Source organism: Balaenoptera borealis (assembly GCF_965194805.1).
Source record: "Balaenoptera borealis genome assembly, chromosome: 1".
Taxonomy (NCBI): domain Eukaryota; kingdom Metazoa; phylum Chordata; class Mammalia; order Artiodactyla; family Balaenopteridae; genus Balaenoptera; species Balaenoptera borealis.
Window position 1 is genome coordinate 175,042,436 of NC_138860.1, and position 14,894 is coordinate 175,057,329.

The 14,894-nt window shown below is 41.8% G+C and overlaps 1 protein-coding gene across 1 annotated transcript; it reads left to right on the forward strand.

The window, feature by feature from the left end:
• Positions 1-1,965: 1,965 nt before the first annotated feature.
• LOC309622244 (uncharacterized protein) lies at positions 1,966-5,344 on the forward strand (the record flags this gene model as incomplete). The annotated part of the gene is made up of 2 exons (XM_082378456.1): positions 1,966-2,011; positions 2,257-5,344. 2 exons carry the CDS (start codon positions 1,966-1,968, stop codon positions 2,646-2,648), a joined length of 438 nt encoding a protein of 145 aa, XP_082234582.1. The 3' UTR covers positions 2,649-5,344.
• Positions 5,345-14,894: the final 9,550 nt, after the last annotated feature.

Here is a 14,894-nt window from a genome sequence, read left to right on the forward strand (position 1 = left end):
TCCAGAATAAGTCTTAATCCCATTAAAATTCATCAGAAACTTGTTTTAAACATTTTCTCAGAAATTTTGTTTTTGTTTTTCCTAGAGGAAAGCTGTGAATTAGATGCCACAGAAGCATTTTTCCCTAGATCAAATTTGGGACAATTTATCTTTTACTATGATTAAATAAGTTTATATTTCTAAAATGTTTAGCATAGTCCTTGGTATATACAAAACTTTAGAAGTCTTTGAGAGAAGAGGAAGAGAAAGAGAGACGAAAAGAAGAAAGAGAAAGTTATTAGAAGCTACATTTCTCTCTTTTTAAGCCTTAGCGCTTAACGCTTGTTAAGAAAAACTTCAAAATTTGGAAATAGGCTAAAAGGAATTATTGCATTTCTTTTTAATATTCTGGGGCATTGCCTAGCAAGTCCTATCAGTGATTATCCAATTCTTTAGAGGAGTGTACTTTTATTTCATTTATTATTTACTATTGATTAAAACATTTAAAAACTCTGAAAGCCTAGATGTTAATTTGTAGAAGACTGAGAGCAATGCAAATGCTTTTTGTCCAATGGCAATACAAAAAAATTTTACCAGAAAAGATAACCACAAAGATTATGGTTTTATTGCCCTTTGGGCATTAATTTGTTTTCCTTTTTTTCCCTGATTTTCAGTCGTTCATTCTCTCTGTTGAGATGATATTCATTGATCTGTTTTTTGTTTTGTTTTGTTTTGTTTTTTCCCCCTGGCCACACCACACAGCGTGCAGGATTTCAGTTCCCCGACCAGGGATTGAACCCAGGCCACAGCTGTGAAAGCCCAGAATCCTAACCACTAGGCCACCATGGAACTCCCATCCATTGATCTGTTTCTAAGTTCACTGATCATTTCCTTGGTTGTATCCAACCTAATGTTGATCACATCCAAAGCGTTTTTGATTGCAGATACTGTATTTTCAGTTTGGGGATTTCCATTCTTTTTTCTTTTTTTTTTTTTCTTCCTTTTTTTTTTTTTTTTTTTCTTTTTAAACAACACACGTGGTAAGCTGCTCTTTTTTTCTGAATCTTTTTTTTTTTTTAATTTATTAATTTATTTATTTATTTATGGCTGTGTTGGGTCTTCGTTTCTGTGTGAGGGCTTTCTCTAGTTGCGGCAAGCGGGGGCCACTCTTCATCACGGTGCGCGGGCCTCTCATTATCGCGGCCTCTCTTCTTGCGGAGCACAGGCTCCAGACGCGCAGGCTCAGTAATTGTGGCTCACGGGCCTAGTTGCTCCGTGGCATGTGGGATCTTCCCAGACCAGGGCTCGAACCCGTGTCCCCTGCACTGGCAGGCAGACTCTCAACCACTGCACCACCAGGGAAGCCCTTCTTTTTTTTTTTTTTTTATAGTTTCCAAATCTCTCCTGAAATTTCCTATGTCTTCAGTCACTATGTAGATCTTCTCCTATAGACTCTAACAAATTTATCAATTTTATCTCAAATTCTTTGTCTGCTAATTCCAATGTCTGGGTCATTTGTGGGTATCTTTATATTGACTGATCTTTCTCTTTATTACAGGTCACAGTTTCCTGTTTTGTTGAATGTCTAATAATTTTATTATATACTTGACATTGTTGATGATATGTCATAGAAACTGTATTCTGTTATCTTCCTCTGAAGAATGTTATTTTATTCTAGCAGGCAGTTAAATTACTGACAGATCACTTTGACCATGCTTTGTTAGGCAGGTACATTTCAGGAATTGGGGTCTCACAAAGAAAGGAGAGAAATAATAGGGCAAAAATAATTTTTTGAAGAAATACTAGCCAAAAATTTGGTTTAAAAAACAGTACCCAAAGATCCAGGTAGCTCAACAAAACTTAAGGAGGATAAAGTCAAAGAAAACCACACCTAGGCACATCATTATCAAACTGTTGAAAATCAAAAATAAAGAGAAAATATTTAAAGCAGCAAGAGAAAATAGTTGCATTGCAAATAGGGGGGCAATGATAAGAATGACAACTGATTTCTTATCGGATTGGAAGCTAGCAGGTGATGGAACTACATCTTTAAAAGGCTGGAGGAAAAAGAAAAGTCAACCTAGAATTCTATATCTAGTAAAAAATTTTTTCAAAGCTGAGAGTGAAATCAAGATATTTTCTGATAAATCAAAGCTGAACCGATTTTTCACCAGCAGACTCTCACCACAAGAAATTCTAAAGGACATTAAGTAGGCTGAAAAGAAGTGATAGCAATTGGAAATTTAGATCTATAGAAAGGAAGGAAGGGGGGCTGAGTTCCCTCCCTGTTGGTTGTTTGGCCTGGGGTGACTCAGCACTGGAACCCACAGGGTCCTTGGTGGGGCTGGTTGTGGACTCCAGGAGGGCCCAGGCCAGGGAGAGCTTCCCAGAACTTCTGCTGCCAGTGTCCTTGTCCCTGCAGTGAGCCACAGCTGACCCCCGCCTCTGCAGGAGACCCTCCATCACTAGCAGGTGCTAAGAATGGAGGTGAGCCTGATGATGCTGAACTGGTAAGGCTCAGTAAGAGGCTGGTGGAGAATGAGGTGCTCAAGGCTGTCCAGCAGTATCTGGAAGAAACACAGAACAAAAACAAGCCAGGGGATGCGAGCTCTGTGAAAACTGAAGAGGCTGATAAGAATGGCACTGACAGTGGCAACAGCAGGAAATGAGACCTGAAGGCAGGCAGGCCCCCGCCGCTCCGTGAGAAGCATCCCTGCTCCCTCTGCCGAGTCAATGGGCTAATTTGCATTGTGCTGTTTAAGTGTCTCTTGTCCAATCTGTGGAGATTGCCTAATACTTTCATGATTGATGTGTTTGCATTCCTGAAACACAACAGAAGAGAAATGGAGTGCTGGGACTATCAGAGGAAATTAATTTATGAAGGAAGAATGGCCCCGGTTTCACTTGCCCTCAGCCGAGGCTGTGGGAGAGAGGATTTTGTGTTATGCCTCGTGGACTCAAATTAAAGGCCATGGAAGGGGCCTTGCTGTAAATGGAATGCTGCTATTTATATTGCTTAGCAGGGCATTTGACTACTTTATCTGAGGCCAAAACACACACAGAGCTAACAAGTGCTATGATTAAAATGATCACTGTTGAAATGATTATCCATAGAGTTAGTCCATAATGTTTCATGTTTGTCCTATGTGGGCTGTTGCTATTCAGTGATCTTGTTTCATGTAAATGATATATTTTTGGTGAAATGCAACCTTTTCTATAAATGTGGGCAGCATTTAAATGTTTCTTTTTAACCCTCTTTTGATAAGTCGGTGTGCCATATTTAATGTTTTTCATTGGCATTTGCACATAAAATGTATCATATAATTTTTTTCCCACAGGCCAGAAAACTATTGGAATCCAGGACTTAATTAATGAAGCTTTGCGCGGAGAGAGGATGGGTCTGCAGTCCAAAGTGAAACAGATAAAGGAACTTTTATTAAAGCCTGAGACTCAGGCCAAAATTAGGAGGGAGCTTTTTGAATGAAGATTCATTAACAACAGTAATGAAGGAAATGATGTTGATTTCAGTGCAATTTTGACGTAAACTCTACATTGCTATCCTGGTACCAGAGTTTATGAAATCTTTTCAGCTCATTAAATAGCTCTTTGGTAAATATCAAAGAAGTGTTCTGATAGAGTCTGCACAACAGCAAACCAACAGTGGCAAGGAATTAACAATTTCTTACCAAAGAAAACTGATTCTGCACTGTTATTTTTAAGCTGAATTTGTGTTTTAGAATGTTTATCTCTATAATATCGAGATTCATTTTATAAAAAGGACTTCTTAATTAGCCATTGTGAGATGTTTGTTGGTTCCTCACAAATAAAATATAAAGACCGTGGAAAATCATTTACAGACAAAAAAAAAAAAAAAAAATACAGTATTTTAAGGGTAACTTGTCTCCTGTTGACATGATTTTTGTTGTTGTTAAATCAAAAGAAGCATTGTTCACATGTATCTATGCCTAGTGTTACTTTTAATGAGACTTTGAATGTTTATTGATCACCAGTACTTGAATGAACATTTTAAAATGTAATTATTGCAATCACTGGTTAAGAATGTTTTATAATGTCCATATGTGTTATTTTTCAATGATCAAAATGTAATTTGCTTTTTCATTTCTTAATGAATGTTTGGGATTTTTATTTTCTACCTTTCAGAAGATAAGCCCCAGGTCTTACTGTATCCCTCACAATCTGAATCTGTTTGCACTAGTTCATTTCTAAAGAAAATTCTTGAAAAATTTCCCTCCCATATGATAATCACTGGTAACAGCTACTACTACTGCTACTACTGCTGCTACTAAGAGATCATGATGGAGACAGAAATTATTAGAGATCAAATATGTAAACTTTTCAAAGATAAAATCCAGTTTACTCATGGATTTTAGCTATTTTTTCACTGGGTAAATTATGCTACATTTATTTATAAGTGAGTTTATGCATTTTCATGCCTCTGAATAAATGTATTGTTTTCCCGTTTAAAAAAAAAAAAAAGAAAGGAAGGAAGGAAGAACAATGGGAATGGTAAATAAGTGGATGAATATTTTAAAATACAACTTTTTGTTCTTAAATTTCTTAAATGTCAATTGACTTTAAAGCAAAACTAATAACAGTGTAAGTTGGGATTTTTTTTAACACATGTAAACATAAAATATGTGGCAACGACAAAGGACAGTAGGGGTGTAAGTGGAATTATACCATTGTAAAGATGTCAGTTTTCTCCAAACAGATTTATTTTTATTGTCCATTATCTAATAAAAATCCAAACACAAGTTTTGAGGAACTTGCAAGCTGATTCTATTAGTTTTATGAAGGCAAATGTCCAAAAATAGCCACTGCTAAAGAGCAATTTAAGGTGGGAGGACTTGACCTCCTGTATTAATTAAGAAAATGCAGTATCTTAAGCAAAGTAAGTCAGAAAGAGAAAGACAAATACCATATGATATCACTTATATGTGGAAACTAAAATATGACACAAATGAACTAATCTATGAAACAGAAACAGACTCACAGACATAGAGAACAGACTTGTGGTTGCCAAGGGGGAAGGGGCATGGGAGAGGGATGGATTGGGAGTTTGGGATTAGCAAATGCAAACTATTATATACAGGATGGATAAACAATGAGGTCCTACTGTATAGCACAAGGAACTATATTCAATATACTGTAATAATCTATAATGGAAAAGAATGTAAAAAAGAATGTGTATATATGTATAACTGAATCACTTTTCTGTACAGCAGAAATTAACACATTGTAAATCAACTATACTTCAATAAATGAAATTTAGAAAAAACAACAAAAAAACCAACAACAAAAAAGCAAATATACTGACAAACTCACCAAAGAAAACAATAACATAGAAAAAGCCCCACATGTATATGAAAATTTGATATAAGACAGAGGCAGCTTTGTAGATATTAGAGAAAGGATGAGTGACACCGAGACTATATGGTTATGCATATGGAAAAAATGAAATTGGATTCATACTTCACCCTACACATAAAAGTTCATTCCTAACGATTAAAAACTTTCATGTGAAAGGCAAAACTTAAAAAAAAAAGCTTGGGCTTCCCTGGTGGCGCAGTGGTTAAGAATCCGCCTGCCAATTCAGGGGACACGGGTTCAAGCCCTGGTCCGGGAAGATTCCACATGCCACGGAGCAACGAAGCCCGTGCGCCACAACTACTGAGCCTGTGCTCTAGAGCCCGCGAGCCACAACTACTGAAGCCCGTATGCCACAACTACTGAAGCCCGCAAGACTAGAACCTGTGCTCCGCAACAAGAGAAGCCACCACAATGAGAAGCCTGCGCACCGCAATGAAGAGTAGCCCCCGCTCGCCACAACTAGAGAAAGCCCGTGTGCAGCAACAAAGACCCAATGCAGCCAAAAATAAATTAAAAAAAAAAAAAAAAAGCTTCGAGAGCATCTCTTTAAGGCCTAGGGATAGGAAAGATTTCCTTAAACAAGATACAAAAAACCTGCTAACTATAAAATAAAAATATGAATAAATTTGACTACATTAAGTAAAAAATGTTTGTTCATCAAAAGATACCACCAAGATGGGACTTCCCTGGCAGTCCAGTGGTTAAGACTCCGCACTCCCAATACATGGGGCATGGGTCTGATCCTTGGTCAGGGAACTAAGATCCCACATGCCACATGGTGTGGCCTAAAAAAAAAAAAGATATCACAAAGGGAGTCAAAAGACAAGTTGTAAACTGGGAGAAGATATTTGCAACAAAATTATTGAAACTAAGAAAAGATTAACATCTAGAATAGATACTGTTACAAACTACCATAAACAAATAAGAAAAAGACACACAACCCAATGCAAAGATGGGCAAAGACTTGAACCAGCATTTCACAGAAGAACTTATCAACATATGACAAGATGCTCAACCTCTCTAGAAATCTAGGAAATGCAAATTAAGATCACAAGGTACCAGTTTACATCTACTAGACTACTCAAAATTAAGAAGTCTAGTAATACAAAGTGTTGAAGATGTGGATTAAACAGAACTCTCATGTACTGCTGGTGGAAGAGGAAATTTTACAAACACTTTAGAAAACAAGTTGGCATTATTGAATAAAATTAAAGATGTGCAAACCTTATGACCCAGCATTTCTACTCCAAACAATTGTATGCATGTACCAAGAGATATGTATAAAATATTCATAGCAATATCCTTTCTACTGGCAAAAACTTGGATGTAAACCTAAATGTCTGTCATCAGGATAATGGGTAGATTGTAACATGTTTCCAAAGTGGAATATTATGCAGAAAGAAACAGAATTAGGTACAGCTACATGCAACAAAACAGATGAAACAGAAATATAAAGTTGAGTGAAAAAAAAAGAAGTTACAGAAGACTATGCACAATATGAGCTCATTTATGAAAAGCTGAAAAAAAAACTCCAAAACTAAACAATGTATTATTTTAGGGAAGCACACATTTATGACAAATTTATTTATTTATTTATTTATTTATTTATTTTTTGACAAATTTATTTTTAAAATGAGGAACATTCAGGAAATTGTTTCCCTGGTGCGGAGTGGGTGAGAATAGAGAATATGATAGGGAAAGAACACAGAGGTAGATTATTAAACAGGACTGGTAATGCTCCAACTCGAGTTCCGTTAGGGCGGTTCAGAGCCATTTTTTAAAATGTTACATATTTTATTTGGTATTTTACAAATACAACACAATGTGGGGGAGGAAAACTCCTGGCAATATGGTTAGATCGTTGACCTCAATAGCTGGGATGCAAAAGACAATGGACTCATACTTTCAAAGTGCTGAAGGCAAAGAACTTTGACACTAGAATTTTATCTCTGGTTATACTGTCATTTATTTATTTATTTATTTATTTATATTTTCTAACTAAATTTATTTATTTTATTTATTTATTTTTGGCTGTATTGGGTCTTCGTTGCTGCACACGGGCTTTCTCTAGTTGCAGTGAGCGGGGGCTACTCTTCATTGCGGTGTGCGGGCTTCTCATTGTGGTGGCTTCTCTTGCTGCAGAGCATGGGCTCTAGGCGCGCGAGCTTCAGTAGTTGTGGCACGTGGGCTCAGCTGTTGTGGCTCGCGGGCTCTAGAGCGCAGGCTCAGTAGTTGTGGCACGTGGGCTTAGTTGTTCCGCGGCATGTGAAACCTTCCCAGACCAGGGTTCAAACCCAAGTTCCCTGCATTGGCAGGTGGATTCTTAACCACTGTGCCACCAGGGAAGTCCTATACTGTCATTTAAATACTCGAGGAAAGTAAATATTTATTCAAGGTCTCAGAAATGTTGCCATGTAAAGAGCTTCTTTGAAATCCCTCCTAAAGTAAGCATAGAGCAAGAAGAGAACTGAATCCAGGAGAAAGCAATGAGATATGGGGAATAAAGGAGAATAAATAACTTAATAAATTTTATTAGTGTCTAAATAGTGATTTCTCCCCTTCCCTTCTTCTCCCCCCTCAAGGAAAACAAAAAAACAAACAACAACAAAAGAACCCGAAGGTTGCAAACGTCAGAACTAAAACTCTATGTGCTCTTACCTGGTAATCAGAGAAATGCAAATGAAAACAACAATTAGATAATATTTTATATCTGTAATAATGCCAAAAATTAGAAACTCAAGGTACTTCAAAGGGCCAGGAAGGATATGGAGGAAACAGGATTTTCCACAAATTGCTGATGGGGGGAGGCATAAATTATGTGTGTTTTCCCCTGGCAGGCCTTTTGGCTGTACTTAGTTGAATTAAGCGTATCTATGTTTGTCCTGTGACTCACCAATTCTACTCGTGAGTATACATACCGTCCCACTCCCTCCACTCCCCACCCCCAAAATACCAAAAAGACCTTTCACACAGATTCATAAGGTGTAAGTTGCAGAAAGTTTATTTCATGCTGTGTATATAGCTGGAGCTGCAGGCAAACTGTGTGTCCATCATTAAGGAGACAGATGAGAAAATGTGGCATTTGATGGCACACTATGCAGTGGTCAGAAATAACGAACTGGATTTACATTCAGCAGTACGGTTCAATCTTAAATATGTTTAGTGAGAAAGAAGCAGAATATCTACATGACATTTATGTAAATTTATGTACATTCAAAACATTTATTCTTAAATGAACACTATATTTTTCAAGACACTTTCATTCATCCCATCACGTATTCAATAGTATTTTTTTAATACTTATTGTCCATCAGGCACCACTCTTGACGTTGGGAATATAGCAGCACACTAAGCAAAACTGTGGTTTTTATGGAACTTATATTCTACTAGAAGAAGAGAGATGACAAGGTAAAATAAATGAGGAACACAGGATGGAGATTGCGGGTGGAGGAGATGTGCTATTTTATACAGGGCGGCTGTGGAAGTCCTCTCTGATAAGGAGACCTGGGGGCAGAAGCCTGCTTTAAGAGGAACAAGACTGGTTATGTGAGGGAAGAGAACTCCGGGCAAAGAGGACAGTATGTGCAAAGGTCCTGGGGTGGGAGAATGTTTGGCATGTTCTAGGACGTTAAGGAGGCCAGTGCATGGCCCGAGTAGAGTGAGAGAGGGAGTTACAGGAAGCGAGAGATGTAGTGGGCCAGGTCACACAGGGCCTTGCAGGCTGTGGTAAGTGCTGAGGGTTTTGCTGGGAACAAAATAGGGTGGTAGGAGAGATGTGAAAGGCAAATCTTTAGAGAAAAAAGAAAAGCTGCCAGAGAGTATCTTCAAGAACTAGGGATGGGAAATATTTCAAACAAGGTATTTTCAGAAGTGTTAACCATAAAAGAAACAAATTACATTTGTTCATCAAAAGATACCACCAAGAGTAAACAGACAAGTTGCAAACTGGGAGAACAGAGAGAATTTTAAAAAGAGCAGACAATTTATTAATAAATGGCTGTGAGGGAACAGGAGGAACCACAGATGTTGCTGACGGTTCACTGGGAGGGAAAGACTGGGGAAGAGTAAGTTTAGGTGGAAAAAACAAGAGTTTGGTTTGGTTTATGTTTGGGATGCCCGTTAGACATCCAAGTGGAGGTACTGAGAAGTCTGTTGGTCATTTATCTAGAATAGAATTCAGGGGAAAGTTCTGAGGATACACTTTTGGGAGTTGCAGTAGATAGAAGGTATTTAAATCATGGGATTAGATGAAGTCACCTAGAGACCACAACAGCAAGAGAGCCTGAGACCAAGCCCCGAGACACTCCATTATTTAGAAGGAGGGAAGGTAGTGAGGAGCCAGCAAAGGAGGCCGAAAAGGAATGGCTGCTGAGGTTGGAAGAGAACCAAGAGAGGGTGGGGTTCTGGAGGCCAAGCGAGGAGCCATTTCCAGAAGGAAGGAGCGATAGGCTGTGCCCGATTCTGCTGATAAGCTGATAAAAATGAGCGAGGAGGACTGAATAGTTTTGGCAAAGATAATTTAATGCAATGATGGGGTTGAAAGCCTCACTACTAGAGAGAGCTTTAGAGAGACCAGGAAAAGAAGTGGGTAAAGCAAGCAGAGACAGCACTTTTGTTTTTTTTGGTGGGGCTGAAGATCCAAGGACTTTATTTCATCATCCCTACTCTCCATTCAAACAGTAATATAAAAAGAATAGAAACACACACACACAAATCAGGCCATGAGATTAGCGGCTAATCCCCCTCCTCCCGTCACTCCTGGATCGGGTCAAGTGATTGAAGTTTCATTGATGTTTATCCTCACCTCCTCCTGCTTCCCCCTCTGTCCAGGGCTCTGGTCTTCCCTGGAGGTTCCACCACCAGGTGGGAGAAGGGAGGCAGACCTTGGAGAAGCCTGTGTGTGGCAGCTTGGTCCTCCGAGAACAGGCGGGGTGGGGACACGGGGTGGGCTGCCATCCCCTCTCTCTCTTCCAGCCTTCTTCGTGGGCCCAGGTACCCCTCCAAACCCAACAACGTGGCCAGCCTGTGCCTGATGGCACCGTCCCTCTGGCCTCTCAATTTCGCCTCTACAGCCCCTGTAAGACTGCCAGACCCTGACGGTCCTCGTGCCAAAGCCTCCACTTCCCTCAGATACAGCTCTTTCCTTTAGCAGAGCTCCCTGGCCAGGGCCTCTAACCTCCACAGACCCCTGACCTGGAGGAGTTAGAGGCTAGAAGTTTGGGGCGGGGGTGGGGGCAGTTTATCCCACCTCTCCCTCGAGTGGACCATCAGCACTGTTCTGACAACCTGCCCCAGCATCTCCAGGAAGGGATTGCAATGGTGACACCTCCCTCAACAACTCAGGCCAGGCGGACATGGGACGTAGTTGCTCTGTAGATAAAGCAGTGAGTGGCAGAGCCCAGCCAGGACCCACCCAGCCTGCACTTTACTGCCCACACCCCTCCTTGAGTTAGGACCGTAAGGCTGCACACACCAGCGCCCCTATTGCCAGACTGGACCAACAAGGCGTAGTCCCTGACTTCTTGGGGCACTTCCTGCAGTGGGACAGTCAATGGGGTCAGGATCTCCAGCCCCCAACCCCCCGAAATGAAGCACCGTGGCCAGACCACCTGTGAGGTTGGTGCCAGTCAGCAGCCAGATTCAGCTACCCCAGTACATGCAGGTCTGAACCTGACTTTTCCCCTTCAGAATTCTGAGGTCTCCTGGGCCCATCTTTGCGCCCTGTGCTCCCTCCTCTCCTCCTCTGAGACCCATCCCCCCCACTTCCTTTTCTTCTTCCTCTGAGCTCTGCTTCTCCTTCAGGGGATGCTCCTGTCTTCCACATCCGTGACTTCCATGTGTGATCCAGAGCATGTGCTTCTCCTCCCGCCTCGTCTTGCAAAGAGAGGCGATAGTTCCACTGAGGACCCACCATCTCGCAGACAGCATAGGGCCCTCCCGTTGTGCTTCAGACAGTGGTAAGAAAGAGGTTCCAAGGCAGGGGGCATGAGGTTGAAGAAGACATCTCCCAGGAGCCCACCCCAAGCAAAACTGAGTAAAATCTGGAGTGGAAAGCAGTGTCAGGGGACCTGGACTCCTCGGGGATAAGGAAGAGGAAGAAAAATGGAGCTGCAGAGATCAGCACTGTGGCCCCAGCGCATAGGCAGTGCTCATGGTCATATCCATGTCCTCTGTGGGAGAGGCCGTCATGGGACTGGCCATGGCTATGGCCATGGGGCAAATCCTCCATGGTCATGACCGGGGGTGTGCCCACGCCAGATGCTCTTGAGAGTGTGGCCATGGGCACAGGCATGACTGTCCTTGGTGGAAATCCACACCTGGGTGCCTGTGGCTGTGACCACAGAAGTTCTCATGCAGGCCTCCATGACCCTCGTGTCTGGCCACCAGAAACCCCGAGGCCACCCAGGTCGGCAGTCCCACAGCCGACCAGTGCGGGTCCCTGGGCCTCAGGCCACCAAGCTTACCAGAGGGAGAGAGACAGTGACTCCACTTGACCTTCAGCTCTATACCTGCGTGGGGTCAGCTTTATCCCACTCATGCCCTCTGTCCACTTCTATGGTCGCTCCTCCGTTCCATTCTGTCCCCACCCTCATTGTTCCCAAGACTCTTCCTAAGACTATTCCGCACACAGCACTTTTGAAGAATTTTGCTATAAGGGAAAGCAGAGAGGTGGCCCAGTGCCTGAAGGGGCCTGAGTGGTCAATGCAAAGTTTTTGCTTGTTTTTTTTAATGAGATAAATTAAATAAATGAAAGGGAGTGTCTATGGTGGAGATGAAAAGTAGGAGTGGTGATTCAGGGTGAAGTGGAAAACATAAAATAAGAAGGGGCTTATTTGGTCAGAGATGACAGCGCCATGAACTTGGAGAGAATGGTGGAGGGGCCAGGCAGGGAGGAGAAGCAAACACACAGAACAAAACAAAACAAACACCACCCTCTTCTCCCCTCCTTTATTATGCAGAACAAACTGCCCAATTCACAGATTCTTCCAGTCAAGGTTGTGAATACTGAGACATTAAAGTTTTTTATCTTTTTTACTCCATATGCCTCCTAAGACAAGAACTGGAAAGCTAGAAAGAATGCCTAAATTGGTTGTTGTATTTCTCTGAGATCAATTAAGGCACTGCAGCATCTTTAAGAACATCTGGGGGCCCAGGTAACATTCATTCAGGAGATTGAGTTTGAGCCAGGAAGGGACCCTCTCTACTACTATCTGGGCTGTGATCAGGTAGAGGGTTTCATGTCACTAGAGACCTGAAGGTCATTCTTGTTTTTACCTGCTTCTCCCAAACATGGGCAGACCGTCAAGAGTCCAGGACAGTAGCATCTGCTGAACCACAGTAGTTCGCCTCTTTGCCAGGAAATTTTCTGTATGGGGAATGGGTGTCCCGGGACAAAGGGCTGCAGAGCTGATACAATGCCCCCCTGTGTGTTCCCATCCAGTGGGCCCGAGAGGATTCCTGGAGACATTTTTGTTGGGTTACTACACACCCACAAATAGCTACTTAAAAAAAGGAAAAGAACAAAACTTCACAATTAGAGGGCTATTTACAAAAGGCATTTAAAAATTAACAGACACACAGATGCACACAGACACACTTCTTGCAATAGACTTAAAACTGTTCTCCCAGCCTCCAGTCTCTCCCACACCAATCCATTCTGCACATTATAGCAAGATTCATCTCCTTAAAGCACAGATCTGATCTGGTCACTTCCACGCTCCAGCAACTTCTGTGGCTCCCCATTGCCCTTTATTTATTTATTTATTTATTTATTTATTTATTTATATCGCTGCGTTGGGTCTTTGTTGCTGTGCATGGGCTTTCTCTAGTTGCGGCGAGCGAGGGCTACTCTTCGTTGCGATGCACAGGCTTCTTATTGCGGTGGCTTCTCTTGTTGCGGACCATGGGCTCTAGGTGCACGGGCTCAGCAGTTGTGGCTCGCAGGCTATAGAGCACAGGCTCAGTAGTTGTGGCACACAGGCTTCCTTGCTCCGCAGCATGTGGGGTCTTCCCGGACCAGGGATCGAACCCGTGTCCCCTGCATTGGTAGGTGGATTCTTAACCACTGTGCCACCGGGGAAGTGCCCCATTGCCTTTAAAAGAGTGAAGCCCTCAAGATCCTTCATCCCGGAGCCTCTTTTCTCTTTTCCTCACCCATCTCCTGCTGCTTCCTTGGCCATCTGCTCAGCTGCAGCTTCTCTCTCCAGCAGGGCTCCCCTCTTCCTCTCTCTTCCTCTCCTCCCACTCTCCCCCTGCTCACTCCTACTCAGTCTTTCTCTCTTCACATAGATGTTGTTTCTTCTGCGGAGCCTTCTTCCCTATGCGCCAACCTCGGGCTGAGCTAGGTGCCCAAGCAAGAGGCTTCCATAACACCCTGAACTTCCTCTTATCACAAGAATAATTGTTCTATACTGCAGTTGTTTGTTTGTCTTCCCTGCTACGCAAGAAGTTCTGTGAAGTCAGGGGCCACTTCTATCTTGCCCATCATCATCTCTCCAGTACCTGGTGTGCATCTATGAATGTGAGCCACAGAGAAGGAACAAGGGAACTGAACAGCCTTCTGGAATTTGATAGGGCTGATGGCTGCACAACTCTGTGAATATACTAAAAACCACCTTTAAAAGGGTGAACTTGATGGTATGCAATTTATATCTCAATAAAGCCGTTAGTTTTTAAAAAGGCAAGCCGCAAGCTGACAGAGGACTTATATCCAGAATACATATAAAACTCTGACTAGTCAGTAATGAAAAAGGAAAGAAGCAAATACAAAAAATGGACAAATGGAAACATAACTTCATAACAGATGAAACCTAATGGAATTGAAATGGCCAGTGAACACATGAAAAAGCGATCAGTTCCATTAATCATCAGGGAATACAAATTAAAACCATAATGAGCACCCACTGCACACACATCAGAATGAGTGAAATGGAAGATTCTGAACATATCCTAGTGTTAGTAAAAGATGGGGAGCAGGTGGAACTCTCATACACCACTGTAAATTGGTGCAGCTCTTTGGAAAACTGGCACTGTTGACTAAGGCTAAATATATACATACCCTATGACCCAGCAATTACTCTGCTAGAAATATTCCCACAGAAATACATATATGACCACCACAATGTCCACAGCAGCACTACTTGTTACAGACCCAAACCGGAAACAGCTCTTATGTACATCAAACGGTAGAATGGATAAATAACATGTAGTTATAGTCACATAATGAAATACTACCACAATGAGAATCAATGATCTTCAACTACAGGTAACAATATCAACACATATTACAAACACCATGTTGTGCAAAACAAGCCAGAAACAAGAGTTTACAGTATAATTCTACTTAGAGACAAAATTGTTCCATGGTGGTAAAAGTCAGGAGAGTGGGTACTCTTTGCGGGAGGTGAATAGGGCAGGAGGAGGAAAAGGGAGGCTGCTGGGGTGCTGGTAATGCTTTATTTCTTCATTTTCATGTCGGTTACACAAGTATGCTCAGTTTGTGAACATTTTTTGAGCTGCACACA